Source organism: Scyliorhinus canicula, chromosome 5 (genome assembly GCF_902713615.1).
Source record: "Scyliorhinus canicula chromosome 5, sScyCan1.1, whole genome shotgun sequence".
Taxonomy (NCBI): Eukaryota; Metazoa; Chordata; class Chondrichthyes; order Carcharhiniformes; family Scyliorhinidae; genus Scyliorhinus; species Scyliorhinus canicula.
Genome location: NC_052150.1, coordinates 132,483,098 through 132,502,087, shown reverse-complemented (window position 1 = coordinate 132,502,087; position 18,990 = coordinate 132,483,098). Strand labels below are relative to the sequence as shown.

The window sequence follows — 18,990 nt, the reverse complement described above, 5'->3', positions numbered from 1 at the left end:
CGACAGAGGGAGTTTGTCCCACCTCAGCAAATCCGCATTCACCCTCCCCACCAAGCTAGTAAAATTAAACATCCAAACGCTGCCCAATCCTGGGCCACCTGTACCCCCAAATACCTCAATAAATTTTTTTTTTAAATTTCGAGTACCCAATTCATTTTCCAATTAAGGGGCAATTTAGTGTGGCCAATCCATCTACCATGCACATCTTTGGGTTGTGGGGGCAAACACGGGGAGAATGTGCAAACTCCACACGGACAGTGACCTGGGGCCGCGAACGAACTTGGGACCTCGGTGCCATGAGGCAGCAGTGCTAACCACTGCTGCCCTCCCAAATATCTGAAATGACACGCCGTCAGACGAAATGGCAGCCCCCCCCTTCCATTATCCCCTTCAACAACTCCGAGCTCCCCAACGCAATGGCCAAGGGCTGTATAGCCAATGCAAAGAGAACTCCAAAGTAATGCAAAATACCCTGAACTCGTACTGTTTGTGCACATGCTTGCCATCGACTCCTTATTTAGCAGCTGTGCCCGTGTCACTAACTTCGTCCCAATCCCGAATTTCTCCAGGATCATCACCAAATAACTCCACTCCACCCGATCAAATGTCTTCTCCGCATTCATTACAACCATCACCTCCGTCTCCCTCCCCTGAGCCGGAGAAAGCACCACATTCAACAACCTCCTCACATTCGAGTACAACTGTGTTCTATTTACAAACCCTGTTTGGTCCTCCCCAATCACCTTTGGGAGACACCTTTCTAACGTTAACGCCAACACCTTTGCCAGTATCTTGACATCCACATTCAGCAGGGATATGGGCCTATACGACACACACTCCACCGGATCGTTGTCCTTCTTTAACAACAGCTCGATGGCCCCATTGTTTGTGACAAGACATCCCTGCCTGAAATGAAATGAAATGAAATGAAAATGAAATGAAAGTCGCTTCTTGTCACAAGTAAGCTTCAAATGAAGTTACTGTGAAAAGCCCCTAGTCGCCACATACCGGCGCCTGTTCGGGGAGACTGTTACGGGAATCGAACCATGCTGCTGGCCTGCTTGGTCTGCTTTCAAAGCCAGCGATTTAGCCCTGTGCTAAACAGCCCTGCATCCTATCGCATCCTTAAAATTCCTGCCATCAACGGTCCCAACGTGTCCTTAAATTTTTTGTAAAATTTGACCGGGAACCCAGCGGGCCCTGACACCTTCCCTGCCTGCATCCTCCCTATCACCTCCTGCTCCCCCACCGACTCCTCCAACCCTACCGTTTCCGCCTCTCCCAACCGCGGACGCTCCAGCCCACCTAGAAACTCCCTCATTCCCGGTTCTTCCTCTGATGGCTCCGACCTATATAGGCCCCTATAACATTCCTCAACATCTTATTAATGTGATCCGGAGCTACCACCAACTCCCTCGCCTTGCCCTGCAACCAAACTATCTCCCTCGCCATGGCCTCCCTCCAGAGCTGACCGGTAGCATACGCCTGCCTTCTCACCATCATAGATGGTTCCCCTCGCCCTTCTCAACTGATGCACCGCTTTCCCCGTGGACAATAGGTCGAACCTCGCCTGCAACACCTTCCTCTTTGCCAAGAGACCCGGTTTCTGGGTCCCCCGCCTACCCCCCATCTACTTACAAAACCTCTTCTATCGGTCATTGGTGTGCCTCCCTCTTCTCCCTATTCACCTTTGCCTTAATTAAGATTACCTCCCTGCTCACCGTAGCCTCAGAGCCTCCGAGACCACCGACCACGAGACCTCCCCCGTGCATATAAACCCCACATACTCCTCAATCAACTTCCCAATCTTGTCACACACACACACCCCCCCACCGACTGGGTCACCAAGCACGGCTGGGTCCTGTCCGCTTCCGTTCCAACACTATGTTCCAGTGTCCCCCCCCCCCCCCTACTATCAGCTGATGGGTATCCAAATCTGGATTTTGAAGAGTGCCCTTCCTCCCCTCTATTGCACCTATCACTACCACGTGCGTGCCCCCCTGATCAGCCACCTTCTCCAGAGGCTGAAACCTCACCCTCTTGCCCACCAATATCGCTACCCCCACCGAGCCCAACAATCACACCCTTAGTGATAACACCTGACTCACCCCAACCCTTTCTAAGCCTCACCTAAGCCTTCACAGAGGCAGAAAATACTGGGCAATCTCAGCAGGTCTGACAGCATTTGTGGAGAGAAAAGGGAGCTAACGTTTTGAGTCTGTGAATTATGATTTGTTTTAGATTCCAGCAACCGCCGTAATTTGCTTTTATCTTCCTGATCCTTCACCCTCAAATGGGTGTCCTGCTGAATCACCACATCAGCCTTTAAACTCAAGTGTGTGGAAACTCTCATCTCCTCACCGGACCCCTAACTCCCTCATGTTGCACATCATTTTTCTGACCGGGGGCTCTCTCCGCCTCCCTCCCTCCCCCCCCCCCCCCCCCCCCCCCCCCCCATCCACCATCATTATAACCCTGGGCCCTACCCCTCTGGCGTGGCCCACCCCATTACCACCTAACCTCTTCCCCCTCACCTTCGCAGAATTCCCCCCCATTCACTTCCTCTTGCAAACATCTCTCCCAGTATCTATACTCTTCCCCCCACCTTTCACATCTCCCAGGCCCATCAAAACCTGTTCAACCAAGCTCCAACGACCATGGCCCCTCCCCTCACCACACTCGTTAGCTAGCCAACCTTCACTTGCTAGTGCGGTGACCCCTGCCACAGCACCCCCTCCTCCCATTCCCACCCTCAGTAAGCTGGCCCCATATAACCGAACAATCCCCACCTACCTCATATCAAAGAACAGTACAGAACCGTGCCCACAGAAAAAGACATAAACTCAAAAACCAATACCTATATGAACAAATATAAACAAAAGACAGAAAAATCAAAAACCCCATCAAATAGTAAAAACCCTCCATAAGAAAAAGCACAATCCCAGCAACCCGTCCAAGCAACCCAAGTCCCAACTCTCATTTCAGTTCCAGTCCTTCAGCCTTCATGAACGCCTCCGCCATCTCCATCATCTTGAAGTAGAAATCCCTCGAGTTGTGCGTCCCTCTCAGCTTCGCAGGATAGACCACTCCAAATCCCACGCTGTTGCTGTACGATGCCGCCTTCACCCGTCCGAAACCCATCAAGATGAACTGTTCACTTGCTGCGATAGTGTCTCCTCCTTCAACTTCTCTCTTTGCTCCCGCACCTCAACCGACATCTTCATTACTGCCGCCTTTACTGGGGCAGTCGCCTCCTCCACCCACTCATTCCTCGCAGCCATCATCTCCCTCTGCAGCACTTCCATATGCTTGGTGAACTGCCTCTCGAATACCCCCGACATCACCTCGGTCAGAGTTTCCATTGTGAGGGAGCGGCCCCACTCAGTGACCCAGCCCCCCACCATCTTTCTTCCTGCAGAACTCACCAACTCATTCGACAGCGGACTTTCGATCGCCCCCTTCTTTCCAGTGCCCTTCTCCTGGGTATTGCACATCTCATACCTTCCTACACCAGCTCATTCATAAACTACCTCTGAAACCAGGCATAAAAGTCCAAAAACCAGAGGCTCTAGCAGAAGTCACCTAATGTGCAACCTCCACCTACATGCTGCCACTGGAAGTCACCCGGAGCCTGTATATTGAGCAACTCCATTGCGACGTAGCAGAGTTGGAGGCTGAGTGTGGTCATGGGTGGAGAGGGGTGGCATTTGGGATGGGCGCAGTTTAGGGTGGTATTAAGTGAGGTAGAATTGCTGGGATAGGATGGCGGACAGTAGAGGAGAGTGGAGATGTAAGCCTCCGGAGAGAGTTGTGATGTCGAACATCCAGGGCAAAACGGACCCTTTAAGATATCCCGGTTTTTTGCGCACCTGAGGAGTTTGAAAGTGGTTGTGATCTTTCTACAGGAAACGTACCTCCAGGTGAAGGATCAGGTTAGGTTGAAGTAGGGATGGATGGGAAAATATTTCACTCAGAGTTTAATTCAAAGTCACGGGCGGGGGGAGGGGGGGCATTTTGTTGAACAAAAGGACAGGGTTTGTGGGGGCCAGGGAAGTGCGGGGGCCGGGGTGAAGGTATGTGATAGTGAGTGGAGTGTTGGAGGGGATGCCTGTGGTACTAGTCAACGAATGTGCGACCAATTGGGACGGCGCAGAGTTTGTAAAGGGGTTATTGGTTCGAGGGGAGATTATCTCATTCTGGGCTCACAGGAATAGGAGACGGAGGGAGAAGCATGGACGGCTGTTGGATGAGATAGCCAAGGTGAACAGGAGATACTCAGGGGGGGGGGTTCCCACTAAAGAGCTGTTGACGGAGAGGAAGAGGCTGCAGGGGCAGTTTGATAGTTTGACGACGGGAAAGGCAGTGAGGCAGTTATGATGGGTGAGGGGGAGTGCAGTACAAGTGCGGAGAGAAGACGCTCCGTATGCTGGTGCAGCAGCTGCACAGGCAGGCTGCGTCTTGGGAAATTCGAAGGGTGCGGACAGAGAGTAGGCGGCAGTATCAGAGCCAGAGAGGATAAACAAGATGTTCAGGAGGTATTATGAAAACCTGTATAGGGCCGCATCAGGTGGAGAGGAAGGGGATATGGGGTGGCTTTTGGACGGGTTGGAGTTCCCACGGTTAAGAAGACTTAGGCGTTGGAGGAGCTGCTGGGGCTGCGGGAGGTGATTGATAGTACCAGGGGAATGCCATCGGCGAAGGCCCTGGGACTAGACGGCTTCCCAGCAGAGTTTTCTAAAACTTTTGTGGCAGAGTTGGCACCTCATTTGTTGGGGATGTTTAGTGAGGCATTGGAGATGGGGGGAATTGCCAGAAACGTTGACACAGGCGTTGATAACACTGATCCCGAAGAAGGGGAAAGATCCGCTGGAGTGTGGGTCATACAGGCCCATTTTGTTGTTGAATATGGACGTGAAAGTACTGGCTAAGTAGTTGGCAGGGAGGTTGGAGGGATGTGTACCAGGGTGGTCTCTGAGGATAAGAAAGGTTTTGTAAAGGGCTGACAGCTCTCTAGAAACATCAGGAGGCTGTTAAATGTGGTTGTGACTCCATTGGGTAGGGCAGGTGCAGAAGATTATTGTTTCTATGGATGCGGAGAAGGCCTTCAATCGGGAGGAGTGGAGGTACTTATTTGAAATTTTGGGATGGTTTGGGTTTGGGCTGAAGTTTGTGGCGTGGGTGCGTCTTTTGTATGTATCCCCGGAGGAGAGTGTACAGATGGATAAGATGAGTTCACAGTGTTTTAGACTGCACAGGGGATCAAGACGGGTATCAACTGTCGCCGCTGCTGTTCACACTGACGATTGAGCCCTTGCCGATGGCCCTTCGAGGGTATGTCGAGTAGCAGGAAATTGTAAGGGGGGGGCAGGGAGCACATGACTTTGTTGTACACGGACAACCTGCTGCTGTTTGTGTCAAACCCACTGGAGAGTATTGTCATAATATCCACTCACGTATATAGTGAAGTGCAGACAGGCAGTGATTGACACACAGGATGACCAGTGAGCCAGAAGGCACTAGGTTTCTCGCTCTCCCGGGACCCAGCTACTGAGACAGTCAGAGTCCACCAGCTAGCCAGTGCAAACACCATGCGGTAGCTAGTAAGTCTGGTCAGGTCTCCAGTCAATTCAGTATAGTGTCAACCCACAGCTGAGCATGTATATTAGTTATCACATTGAATAAAATCATGTTGGATCTTCTACAGTGTTAGAGGTCTGTCTCTCGCCACACTGCATCAAGTGCAGTCCACGACGAACCAACCTGCGTAACACATCAAGTATGGGTAAGATCAGGGGAATATTAGAGAGGTTTGGGGCCTTCTCCGGGTATAAGCTAATTGTCGGCAAGGGTGAGGTTTTTCCGGTGAATGCGCGGGACGGGGGGCCAATTTAGAGATATTGCTGTTCAAGGGAGCTCAGGGAAAGGTTTAGGTATTTGGGGATACAGGTGATGAGGGAATAGGCTCAGATGCACAGGAGGAAATTAGGGGGGATTTTAAGAGGTGGGATACTTTGCACCTGACACTAGCTGGGAATGATGAATGTGCTGCCAAGGTTCCTGTTTGTTTTCCAGACCCTCCTGATCTTTCTCCCTGAGGAGAAAGGATGTTGTGGACTTCCTCTCTCTAATTGACCGCAAAGGATCCGGTTAAATTGGAGTTTGGATATGCCGCCGGGGCTCGCAGCCTGACTGGGGAACTTGTACGACTTTCTCCGGGTGCAGAAGATTAAGTTTGAGTTGAGGGGGTCAGCAGAGGGCTTCCAGATGTGGTGTGGATTGTTCATAATACTGTTTGAAGAATTGTTTGTCGCAGGGGTATAAAAGGGGGACAAATTGTACAAACTGTGGTCTGTGATTTTGTGGAGTTTGTTATGGGCCAGGGTTTGGAGAACCCCAAAGCGTATCATGGAATTCACCTGACCCGCAACTTTTAATCGATTGTGGTATGGGGAGCACACAGCCCACTCTACAGGTATGGTACAGCATGAATCGAAAAGTATTTTTTAAAGCAAAACAATGTTTATTTTATGAACTCAAGTTCATCTTTTTAAAACATACAGTGAACATCTTAGCAACCATTGATTCGAATACAACCCCCAAAGAATACAACACTAAGTAATTCTTAATAAATTCCCAAACAACATCCAGAAGATAAAAGAAACACCTTTTAACAGAAGCACATCATTTTTAAATTCACTACTGAGAACGTTTATAATTCTGAATTCACCATATGATCAAGAGATAGTCTTTTCATAGCAGAGAGAACAACAGTACATCTGCTTTGTCTGGCTTCAGCTCCAACACTGAAAACGAAACCAAAAAAAACACAGACATACCCAAGCTTTCCTCAAAGTTAAACTAAAAAACAGCCAGAGCTCAGCTCAGCTCCACCCACACTTTGACATCACTATAGTAACATGAGCAGACAAACATTTCTTAAAGTGACATTCTCATGACAAGCGTGTATTTTACTGTTACTGTTTGACACACGTTTGGAATAAAGTACATTTTAAAACAAAAAGATGCCCAGTTACCTATGATCATTGATGAGGGACATTGACCAAGCCTGATGGGGCAGGATTGGTTGTGCCAAATCAAGTTGAAGTGGTTGGAAATGTTTAAAATCTCGGACAGCGTCTTTTTGGAAGTTTTCTGCAGATACAAGAACGTGTTCCAGGTGATGAGGGAATAGGCTCAGATGCACAGGAGGAAATTAGGGGGGATTTTAAGAGGTGGGATACTTTGCACCTGACACTAGCTGGGAATGATGAATTTGCTCGAATAAAGGAAGTAAAAATCAATCCAGATTCGACATCAAGGATTTTCAGAGCAAGACTAATTCCTTACACCAAAAAGTGGAAGCTAAACTTAAATGTCTGGAAGAGCTGGGGATTATCAAACATGTACAGTTTTCAGAATGGGCAACCCCATCCTTCCTGTATTGAAGCTGGACCGCTCCCCTACAATATGCGGGGACTACAATCCTACAATCAACCAGACTGCCCAAGTAGATAATCCGCCTGTGGTGGGTTTTCTTTATTTTCCTCCAGTAGCTTTTCCATCAACATGGTGCGTACAGTGCATTCAAAATTACATTCATTATTAATAAAGTTCTCTTTAGTAGGATACCCCATTCCATGAATTAAGGACCTTTATGCGAAGCTGAGTACACCAAGTAGCTCAGCTTCCTCAGCTTGTGCGATATTCCAGTGCACAATGGAGAACCTCCAGGGCATCCCAAAGGTTTTGGTCTATCTGGATGACATCCTAGTAACAGGAACGTTACAGGAGGAGCACCTAGAAGAAGAATTGAGATAATTCAGAGATGCTGGAATCCGACTAAAATGAGGGAAGTGCATTTTCCAAGCTATTTAGGTCAGTTACCTTGGGTTCAAAATGGTCTGATAGGGCCTGAACTTGAAGACATAAGATATGTCCCAGCATCTAAGAATGTGGCTGACTTAAAGTAATTTTGGGAATGGTAAACAATTATGCTCATTTTATTCCCAACTGAGCGATACCATTGGTGCCACTACACATGATCTTAAGGAAACACCAGCTTTGACATTGGAAGGAACCACAGGAGCAAGCCTTCCAATACGTTAAGCAAGTCTTAGAGTCATCGAGCCTATTGGTTCACTTTGACCTGCAAAATCCCATCATTCTGACCTGCGATGCACCGCTGTATGGGATAGCAGTAGTTCTATCCCACACAATTGGGGATGGCTTATAGAGGCCAATTGCCTTCCCCTCTAGAACGCTTTCTGATGCTGAGCGTGAATTCGCACAAATTTAAAAGGAAGGCATTGCCGTAATCTATGGCATCAAGAAATTTCGCCACTATGTTTATGAGTGATGTTTCACAATGATAATCAATCACAAATTCCTGCTGGGGCTCCTGCGTGAAGATAAGCTGATGCTACCATTCACCTCTGCCAGAGTACGGCAGTGGGCCTTGTGTGGGTGGCCTATGACTACATCTTTCAGCCTTGGCCAGGTGCACAGATTTCTAATGCTGATGTGTTGAGTCGGCCTCCACGTCCTAAAAACCCGGCAACCTCACTTGTACCTCAAGAAATCGCCTTACCATTGAACTTTTTAGGCACCCTGCCAGTTTCGTCTGGCCACATAAAGAATTAATCCCAGTCCTGCCCAAAGTAAAATGCATGTTCATAACCAGATGGCACCACGGTAAATCTGACCAATTACCGCCTTATTTTACTTGTAACGACAAACTCAGTTGTGAGGATGGAGTCATAGCCTGGGGAACCCGACTAGTAGTACCACCCCCAACACGAGTCCTGCTGTTGCATGAATTGCATTGTGCCAATCCAGTTCAGACAAAATGGAACTCCTCACTCGTATCTACATTTGGTGGCCTGGCATCAACAAGGTAATTGAACACATGGTGTGCCAGTGTAACCCTTGCCAGACACAACAGACACTGCACCCTGCAGCCAACCTCCACCCTTAGGAGTGGCCTGGTCGCCCACGAATGAGGATAGATGTGTACTTTGGTGGTCCCTTCTTGGGCAAGATGTTCCTCAGTTTGGTTAATACCCATTCAAAGTGGTTGAAGGTTCAAGAGATGGAGCGGTGACCTTGGCCACATTTGAAGCCTTGAGGTGAATGTTTGCTCTGCTTGGCCTCCCCAAAGTAATAGAATCTGACAGCAGCAGTTCCTTCACTGGTGAGGACTTTCAGAACTTTGTCAGAACAAATGGCATTCACCATATCAAAACAGCCCCCATCATTCTGCCTGAAATGGGTTAGTGGAGAGAGCAGTGCAAGGCAGCTATGCTGAACCAGTCCAGCAGCCCACTATGTCTTAATTTAGCCAATTTTCTTTTGTCTTATAATCCATGCTACTACAGGGGTCACACCAGCAGAATTTCTTATCGGCTGTCATTTAAGGACCCAGTGGATTTGGTTTTCCAAAATTTGACAGGAAGGGTGGAGGCACGGCAGGCCTCTCAGAAAAAACAACGTACTTCATGAAAAGAGGACCGATCATTCTAAGTGGATGACCTGGACCTTGTCTGAAACTTTGCCTCAGGCCCACTATGGTTACCAGGCCAGGTCATGTCCAAGTCAGGCCCAGCATCGTACATGGTAGATTTGAATGGCAGAACAATAAGGAAACACGATGACCACGTGAGAAGCCAGGGGGCCACAGCCACAATCTTCAAACAGTTGGAGCAACAGGCAGCACTGGTGCTCTGCTGGTGGAGCCAGCAGTCTTGTGGAGGCCCTATAATTGATCCAGGAACAAGTCATAGAAGGGAATAACCCTGCGGGGTGGTTGACTCTCGGAGACATTCTCTACTAAGGTTGACGTCTTTACCTGCAAGTGGGAGGAATCATTTGAAGGATTAAGGCGACCCACAAGACCCAGGAAATCTCCGGACAGGTTAATACTCAGCTGGACTGTTTGAGGACTTTTCCTTTTTGGTTCCCCAGTCTTATATTGTGTATAATTGTTGTTTATAGCTTATTTGTACATATATTATTTGAGAGACTTGGGGAGGGCGGGCCTCTTTAATGGGCATTCCTCGTGGTCCACATGACTGGCTCAGAGCCTATTGTGCAGGAGCGCGCATCGCCGACCAATGAGGGTTCAGCATGAGTCCCGGGGAACAGGGTTCTGGTCAGTAACCCGGAAACCAGAGTGTTAACACCTGTATAAAACTCTGTGCCTGTAGATACGTTATCCTTGTTGGTTGCCAATAAACACATTTGTTCTTCTTTACTGACATCTACCTGGCATTGCCAAGAGCCGGCACAGATTATTTAACCAATATTACCACACCCATCTTTTTTATCTCCCTCTCCATCCTGCCTGAAAACTCTGCACCCAAGGATGCTGAGCTGTCAAGTTTGATAATCTTTAGGCCACATTTCCCTTCTAGCGATGATATTATTCTGCTGTGTCTCTGCACCCTCCGCTGATTAGCTTTATTTGCTATACTTGCATTTAGGTATACACCTTTTAACACTGCCACATTCCTGTGTTGTACACTTTTTAACTTGGTCTTCTTCTTTCTGAATCACTCACTAATTCTCCATTCCATGCTCTGAATTTCCTCTCAGGTTTCCAACCCCCTGCCAATCTAGTTTAGGTTGCAGGGTAGAAGGTGAAAGGAGTGAATAAATACTTAACAGATGCAGTTCGGTTAAAAAAATTAGTGAACCACAACTGATAAAAGGTCATTGACCTCAAACTTTAAATTTAAAGTTCTCTCTCCACATATGCTATCAGACTTACTGAGTGTTTCCTACATTCTCTATGTTCCTGCCTACATTTATATTTCTTTTTCCTAAAATTTGGCAAAAAGCTATTCACGAATAACTTTTTGTTACTTCCCTTACAGAATTCTACAGCACTTCAACACCAGCCCAGAAGAGTATACCATCATTTTTACATCAGGAAGTACAGCTGCTCTTAAACTTGTTGCAGAAAGTTTTCAATGGATCTGTACAGAGTCGGGAGACTCGAAGAGTCAGTTTTGCCATCTGACTGACAACCATACATCTGCTGTGGGAATGAGAGGATTGTCGACTTTAGCTGGTGCTCTAACTATTCCGCTCAACCACAATGAGATTTATGAAGACAAAAACAAGGACATTCCTGTGGGAACGGAGGAAAATTGTCATACTCATCATCTGTTCTGTTATCCTGCGCAAAGCAACTTTTCGGGGACAAAATACCCATTTAGTTGGATAAAGGACATTAAATCAAAAAAACTCTCTCCTTTCAGCAAGATCCCAGGGAAATGGTACGTGCTGATGGATGCAGCCTCATTTGTGAGCACCTCACCACTTGACCTCGGCTTACATCAGGCAGACTTCATCCCCATCTCGTTTTATAAAATATTTGGGTTCCCAACAGGTTTAGGAGCTCTGTTGGTGAAGAATGAAAGTGGGCAAATGCTGAGAAAGAGATATTTTGGAGGAGGAACTTCCGCTTCGTATTTGTCAGGAGAAGATTTCTATGTTCCAAAGCAATCAATAAGTGACAGGTAAGCTATATCTCTTCAGGAAGGAGCATGTAGGTTTTGAGATACTGTTACATATTTTTTACTGCTTGACTATGGTTGGCTAAAGTACGTTCATGAACTATAAAATATTCATTTTGCCAGGAAATACCTTTTAACATTATCTCGACTGAGTCACTTGCAAGGATGATTTTGCTGAAGTATATTTGCACACTGATGTTCATATTTCTAGTAAAATATGTTTCTCATTCTTCAATCCCCTAATGCAAACTATGGCAGTAAATATAGGACAAGACACTCTGACAACTGTCAAGGAGCACACATCCAATTTATCCTTCACAACATGTGCTGCCCGCAATGAATATTTAAGTGACTGCATCAGTTTGAGTTTGGTCATCGGCGCGATTCTCCGGAAAGATTTCCAAATGTAGTAGTGAGCGCGAACTGCCGTGTGCTTCCCAATGTTCGGCTCAGCAAGGCCGACAACACTATTCAACATTAATTGGTCCACTTAACGAGGGCCCACAAGCTTCTCGGCACAAAGAAAGGCTCGCCAGCCAATTCGCTGGGACTGCGCTCGCCAGCCCTCCGCTAACTAGGTTGAACAGCCCTTAAACAGCTCTTGCACAGCCAGCTCAACTGAGCTCGCAGCCATGGCACAGAGACAACCGGCCCCAAGATTCGGGGATGCAGACTTGGGGAGGCTCCTCGATGCGATGGAGGCCAGGAGAAATGTCCTATTCCCACGAGGACCCTGGTAAGCCACAGGGCAGCAAGTGCTCCTTGGGACGAGGTGGCGCCGGCCGTAATTTCTGGGAATGTGACCAGGAGGATTGGCCTCCAGTGTCGTAAGAAGGTTCATGACCTACACCGGGCAACACGAGTGAGTAGAAACCAACGATCTCTCCTGAGACCTTTCCACCCCCACGTGAACAACCACCCCACCCCTCCAACCTTCCATGTTACCCCAACCCTCCCTTCATACCCCCGTCCCTTTAACCCCTCCCACCCCCCACCAACCCTTTCTTCACACCCCCCTCCCATCAATGTGAACCACGCGTGTGGCTAATGATGCCCTCTCTGTGTCTCCGCAGGAGAAGCTCTCCTACAATCGCCGGAAGAGGGCCCAGACTGACGGAGGCGTGCCAGACATACCGATCCTCACCACCTTAAAGGAATGGGCCCTGGAGGTGACCGGGTGGCCAAAGACAGAGCAGTCACCAACACGGAGGTTGGCGGAAACTGCAGAGGTGAGGATCCACCGGGACTGACATGGAAGACCTGTCAAATGTGGGTAACGATTGCCTTACTGACTGACCCATCCCTCCCACTGACTCTATGCTCATTCTTCCGCAGGTCCTCCAGCTGACGGTGCTGGCCCATCCTGGGTGGCTCCCTCTCCTGACTCCGGGAAGGAGAATATCTCAGAGGAGAGCTCTGACGAAGTCACAATCAATGCGTCACAGCAGTCAACCCCACCTTCCGCCAGCTCAGAGACACACACTTCGGTGAGAAATACTAGCGGTCAGGCTTCTGGGTTACCATCTGGTAAGCACCACACAGATGCTGATGCGCATCAGGCGGAGGCAGGAACCCCCAGGCAATACAGCAGTCACATGTGTGCTGGATCCCAGGTCCCAACTGGATCCTAGCCTGGCCCCAGAGTCCCCAGAGGACACCCACCAGGGGCAGCGAAGCCCACGGGACGAGGTAAGCAACTGGCTGCCTCTACCTCAGATGTGCATCCGAGCGACACACCTAGATGTAGCGGTAGGGCTAGGAAGGCCAAGCACATTGAGTATCACTGAGGGTGCTGGGGAAGAGGGAGAGGGTGGGGGGTTAGGTAGGGAATGAGCGGGATGAGGGTGTAGTGGGAAGTGTGGGACAGCACCATCAGGAGAGTGGAGAATTGAATGACATCTGTGACGCATCAAAAACCATTGAACACAGCCAGTATGCGCCTTTGCCACTTTCTTCCGATATGTGGACCAACCTCTGAACACTTGGCCCATCTCTCCAGGCATCTGCCCCTTCCCTCACCCCCGGGCACACCGCATGCAGGTGATGGGTGTGAGCAAGCAGTGCAGACAGGCAGGGGTCAGACTATGGCATAGATTGAGGAGCATTGGTGCTCAGCTCTCTGTGGGTTATCATCACCTCCGTGCCCTTGACAGTGCTAACTCCAACACAGTGGTGAAATAGATTCTGGGAGGAAGGGAGATAGGCGTGGGGGGTCGATGACGGACAAGGCCACGTCCTAATTGAAGCAGAGGGGTATGAGGGCCTCCATGCCCTCCGGGCTTGCCGGACCCTCGCCCCGCTTCCTGTGCTCCATCCTCCAGCTGGTCCTCCGGTTCCTCCCTGGTATCATCCTTCAGCCGCTGCTCATCATCATCTTTGTCCTCCTCCTCGGAGGTGGCCAAATATTCCTCATCCCCACGTCCAGTTCATCTCCCCGCTGCTGGGCGAGGTTGTGAAGGACACAGCAGACTACCACAAAGTAGGTGACCCTCCGGGGGGTGTACTGCAGGATACCACCGGAGCGGTCAAGGCATCGGAACCGCATTTTGAGCAGACCGATGCATCGCTCAATGACAGACGGGATGGCTGTATGCGTCTCATTGTATTCGGTCTCCGCATCGGTCTCCTGCCTCCATTGACATCATTAGCCAAGTCTTCAGTGGTTACGCATTATCTCTCAAGAGTCAGCTGCCCATCCTGGGGTGGTCCTTGAAGAGGCCGGAGATGACCGACTGTCCACGATCTAGCTGTCGTGGAGAATCCAGCTGCCAAAGCATCTTGTTGGGCTTGGTCCTTGCCAAAGTTTATATAATTTTCCAGCCGGACAAACAGGACATATGCGACCTGTCGGATGCACCTTTGGATTGTGGCCTGCAAGATTTCACATAGGTCCCTTCTCGTGCCCTGGAAGGATCCTTAGGCGTAAAGATTCAGAGCTGCAGTGGCTCTGCACATTATGCCACATCCGCGGTGACATAGTATAGGTGCCGCACAGTCTCCTTGTTGAGGCGGAGCCTCCTGCGGCACACGCTGTCCGTTATCTGTTCAAACAATCAGCGACGCCTGTGCACCCAGGGCTGTCGTGGGCCTCCCGCTCTGGGTCCCTCCCTGGCCTGACAGGCAGCCAGGACCTCAGGGTGTGTGGTGGGACCTGGCAAATGGCCAGCTGCCTCGAGTATCTGCAGACACTGTAGCTGCCGCAGTCTCTGGCATCTGAGCGCTTGACCTGGCAGCACGGCCACTAGTGCAAGTTATGCAGGGTCCAAAACACCATCCATACCGTTCAATATCTGTAAGGTATTGGGAGAGGGTGTTAGACTGACAAACAGCAGTGGCTCCCACCCCGGAACCCCAATTGATTTCCGCCCCCCACCAAATGCCCTGCCCACATACTCCCGGCCACAGAGGGCTCCCCTCACCGGACCTCAAAGTCTGTACCCCGGACACCCACTCGTAACATCACCTGGACTAAGCGCTGGTCCCCTCCACGTGGCATTCACCCACACACCGGCTGTGGACATGTCCCCAGACCTGTGTCCCATCCCCTGGATGTTTGGATGTTGGCTACTGCGTGTGTGATGTTGCCTCGCACATTGTCCAGTCATCGCGGTCTGATTCAGATGGTAGGTTTAGCAGAGGGATACATATACTTAGAAAATAGGCGAGCTTTAGATAGAGGATCTGGATCGGCGCAGGGTTGGAGGGCCGAAGGGCCTGTTCTTGTGCTGTAATTTTTCTTTGTTATTTGTTCTTTGTTATGATTCCCACATGATACATGGCCCGCCCACCCACGGAAATCCACTTGGGTTCTGTGAAGTGCTCACTTAACCACGATTCCCAATTCCCTAATAGCAATAGCCTTCAGCCAGAGGCCTCAACAGTCGGTGGGGGTTATGGATGGTCGGTGAGGCAGACGGGCAGGGACAAGGTTTGCCCCTGGAACGGGTACACACGTTCCAAGGGTTGCCATGGTGGGGCGGCGTGCAGTTGCCTCAGCCGCCCACCCACCCTAGGCGGTCCATTCCTGCGGACCCCCCCCCCCGCAAGCCGAGGTGTCCCCCACCCCTCGCTGAGCACTGGGGCGGCAAGCCCAGTGCTCCCGGGCTCTTTGCCTGTGAGCAAAGATGGCTACTCACCTCCTCGGCTTCCCACAAAAGCCCTTCCGCCAGGTTCACGTTTGTCAAAAGGAGGACTAATCGGTGCAGAATGACCACTTGCTGGGGATGCCGATGAATGATGGGAGGCCGATGGATGTGGGATGGCTCCCGTTAATTCTATGGAAATAGGATTTAAGTGGTGCTAATTGGTCTCTCGCCACGCTATGGCAAGATCCAGATTTTGCCTACGGGAGCAGGCCGGTTGCATCGCAAACTGTTTGGCGCCTGGCGCGATTCGCATTTTTGGTCTCTCCTGCTATTCACCGGCCTCGTTTCACTCTTGCGAAAGCACAACGAGGCCGGAGAATTGAGCCCCTTACCCTTCTCCCTTGTCATAATATGTCATTGCCTGTTTTGTATGCAAGTTATTTGCCGGAAGTATTTTTGTCTTTAATACTTTTCATGTTATTTTAAGTTTTTAGAGGTATTTGTTTTGTATTTGGGTACCATTTAATTTTGAACGTGCTTTCTAAAGTACGTTCAGTTACATAGTCTGCACTCTCACCTGAGTCAGAGATTGTAGGTTCAAGATTGACGCTCCAGTACAGTACTCAGAGACATCTGCATTCTCAGCAGTGCTGTCTTTTGGACGAGACATTAAACAGAGGTCCCTTCAGGTGGAGGTAACAGATCCCATGGCAGTATTTTGAAGAAGTTATCCCCACTGTCCTTTCCAATATTTATTCCTCAGTCAACATCGCAACAGCAGATTATCTTCCCATTGTTACATTGCTGTTTGTTGGAGCTTGCTGTGTGCAAATTTGGAAGTTGCGAATGATTCTGATTGATTGATTGATTGATATTTATTGTCACATGTACCGAAGTACAATGAAAAGTATTTTTCTGTGGCCAAGGGAACGTCACAGTACGTACATAGTAGACAAAAGAATAATCGACAAAGTACATTGAAAGTGGTGCATCAACAAATAGTGATTGGTTACAGTGTGTAAGAAGGCCAAATAAGAGCAGCATAGGGTGTCGTGAATAGTGTTCTTACAGGAAACAGATCAGTCCACAGGAGAGTCGTTGAGGAGTCTAGTAACCGTGGGGAAGAAGCTGTTCCTATGTCTGGATGTGTGGGTCTTCAGACTTCTGTATCTTCTGCCTGATGGAAGGGTCTGGAAGAGGGCAAAGCCGAGGTGTGAGGGGTCTCTGACAATGCTGTCGGCCTTTCTGAGACAGGGGCAGGTGTATACAGAATCAATGGGAGGATGGCAAGCTTGTGTGATGTGTTTGGCTGAGTTCACCACTCTGTAGTTTCTTGCGATCTTGGGCCGAGCAGTTGCCATACCAGGCTGTAATGCAGCCAGATAGGATGTTCTCTATGGCACATCTGTAGAAGTTTGTGAGAGTCGAAGCAGACATAGAACATAGAACAGTACAGCACAGAACAGGCCCTTCGGCCCTCGATGTTGTGCCGAGCAATGATCACCCTACTTAAACCCACGTAACCCGTATACCCGTAACCCAACAATCCCCCCATTAATCTTACACTACGGGCAATTTAGCATGGCCAATCCACCTAACCCGCACATCTTTGGACTGTGGGAGGAAACCGGAGCACCCGGAGGAAACCCACGCACACACGGGGAGGACGTGCAGACTCCACACAGACAGTGACCCAGCCGGGAATCGAACCTGGGACCCTGGAGCTGTGAAGCATTGATGCTAACCACCATGCTACCGTGAGGCCCCTAATTTATTTAGCTTCCATAGGAAGTAGAGACGTTGTTGGGCTTTCTTGACTGTTGCATCAACGTGAGTGGACCAGGACAGACTGTTGGTGATGGTGATCCCCAGGAACTTAAAGCTATCGACCATCTCTACTTCAAGCCATTGATGTAGATGGGAGTGTGTGTCATGCTACGCTTCCTGAAGTCGATGATCAGTTCCTCAGTTCCTTAGTCTTTCCAACATTTAGAGAGAGGTTGTTTTTGGTACACCATACACCATGATCTATCTCCCTTCTCTCGTCTGATTCGTTGTCGTTTGAGATACGACTCACCAGAGTCATATCATCTGCAAACTTATAGATTGAATTGGAGTTGAATTTCGCCACACAAGTCATGTGTGTACAGGGAGTACAGTATAGGACTGAGCACACATTTTTGCGAGGCCCCTATGTTGAGGACTATTGGGGAGGAGGTGCTGTTGGCTATCCTGACAGATTGCGGTCTGTTGGTGAGGAAGTCGAGGATCTAGCTGCAGAGGGAGGGGTCAAGTCCAAGATTGCAGAGTTTGGTTATTAGTCTTGTTGGGATAATGGTGTTGAAGGCGGAGCTGTAGTCTATGAACAGCAGTCTGATGTAGGTGTCCTTGTTGTCGAGATGTTTGAGAGTTGATTGTAGGGCCAGAGAGATAGTATCTGCTGTGGATCGGTTGCCGTGTTAGGTGAACTGCAGTGGATCGAGACCATCTGGGAGGCGGCGTTGATCAGCCTCATGACTAGCCACTCGAAGCATTTCATGTCAGGATTCTGCCTAAATGCAAGTCTTTCTTTATAATAATTCACTGGTAACTTGTGAAACACAAGGAGGATAATTTCACAAGTGCATGGTTCAATGAAGAGCCTCACTACAGAGAGCGCATTAGCCAGCCCATGATTTACTTGGCCTATGTGTCTGGAATGACCAATATGTGCCCCTGCCTGAAGCATGGACCCTTAAGATTTGCTCACAAATAAAATAGATTTCCTTATTGCACATTGCCACAAGATATCTGGGGTTCATTTTGTTAACTTTGTACTTCAAAATCCTGTATTTTTATGGTGACTATTATTGCAAGCACTGAAGATTCTCTTCTACTTCTCACTATGTTCATCAAGGCATTTCTTTTCTCGCAACACAACTCGCCTCAAATATATATTTTGAATGAATGACAGACCGAGTATGAATTTTTCAATCCATGTGTGTGTAGTAATTAAGAACAGACATTTAACCTCATCATTTAATCAGACCATAGCTAATCATTAGAAACGTGCAACAGAGAATTAGGTCATTCAGTCCCTCATGTTTGTTCCAGCTAAAAAAGACTTATCCAGCCATTCCTACTTTCCAGCTTTTGTTTCGTAGCTGAGTAGGTTACAGCACATTAAGTGCATATTCAAAAACATTTTAAGTGGGATGATGGTTTCTGCTTCCATTACACAGTGAATTCAGGCCCATCACCCTCTGATTTGAAATTCTCTCAACTCTGGTCTGACCCTTCTATCAACTACTTTAAATTTGTATTAATCTCACTGATATGGGAAATAGATGCTTCCTATCCACTCTATCTAGAGCCTTTCTATTCAAAAGAATACCACCTCAGCCTATCTA

General features: G+C 48.8%; 1 protein-coding gene across 5 annotated transcripts in view; it reads left to right on the top strand.

Annotated features, from left to right (window-relative positions):
• The window catches only part of mocos (molybdenum cofactor sulfurase), a 348,946-nt gene that overhangs the window by 121,175 nt on the left and 208,781 nt on the right, over window positions 1-18,990 (top strand). For all 5 annotated transcript variants that reach the window (XR_005460716.1, XM_038797685.1, XM_038797687.1 and 2 more), the window contains one exon: window positions 10,872-11,519. Coding sequence is in view for 4 of the 5 variants with exons in the window: in XM_038797685.1 (XP_038653613.1) it covers window positions 10,872-11,519 (648 nt within the window). In the remaining variant the exon portion in view is untranslated. The remainder of the gene's footprint in view (window positions 1-10,871; window positions 11,520-18,990) is intronic.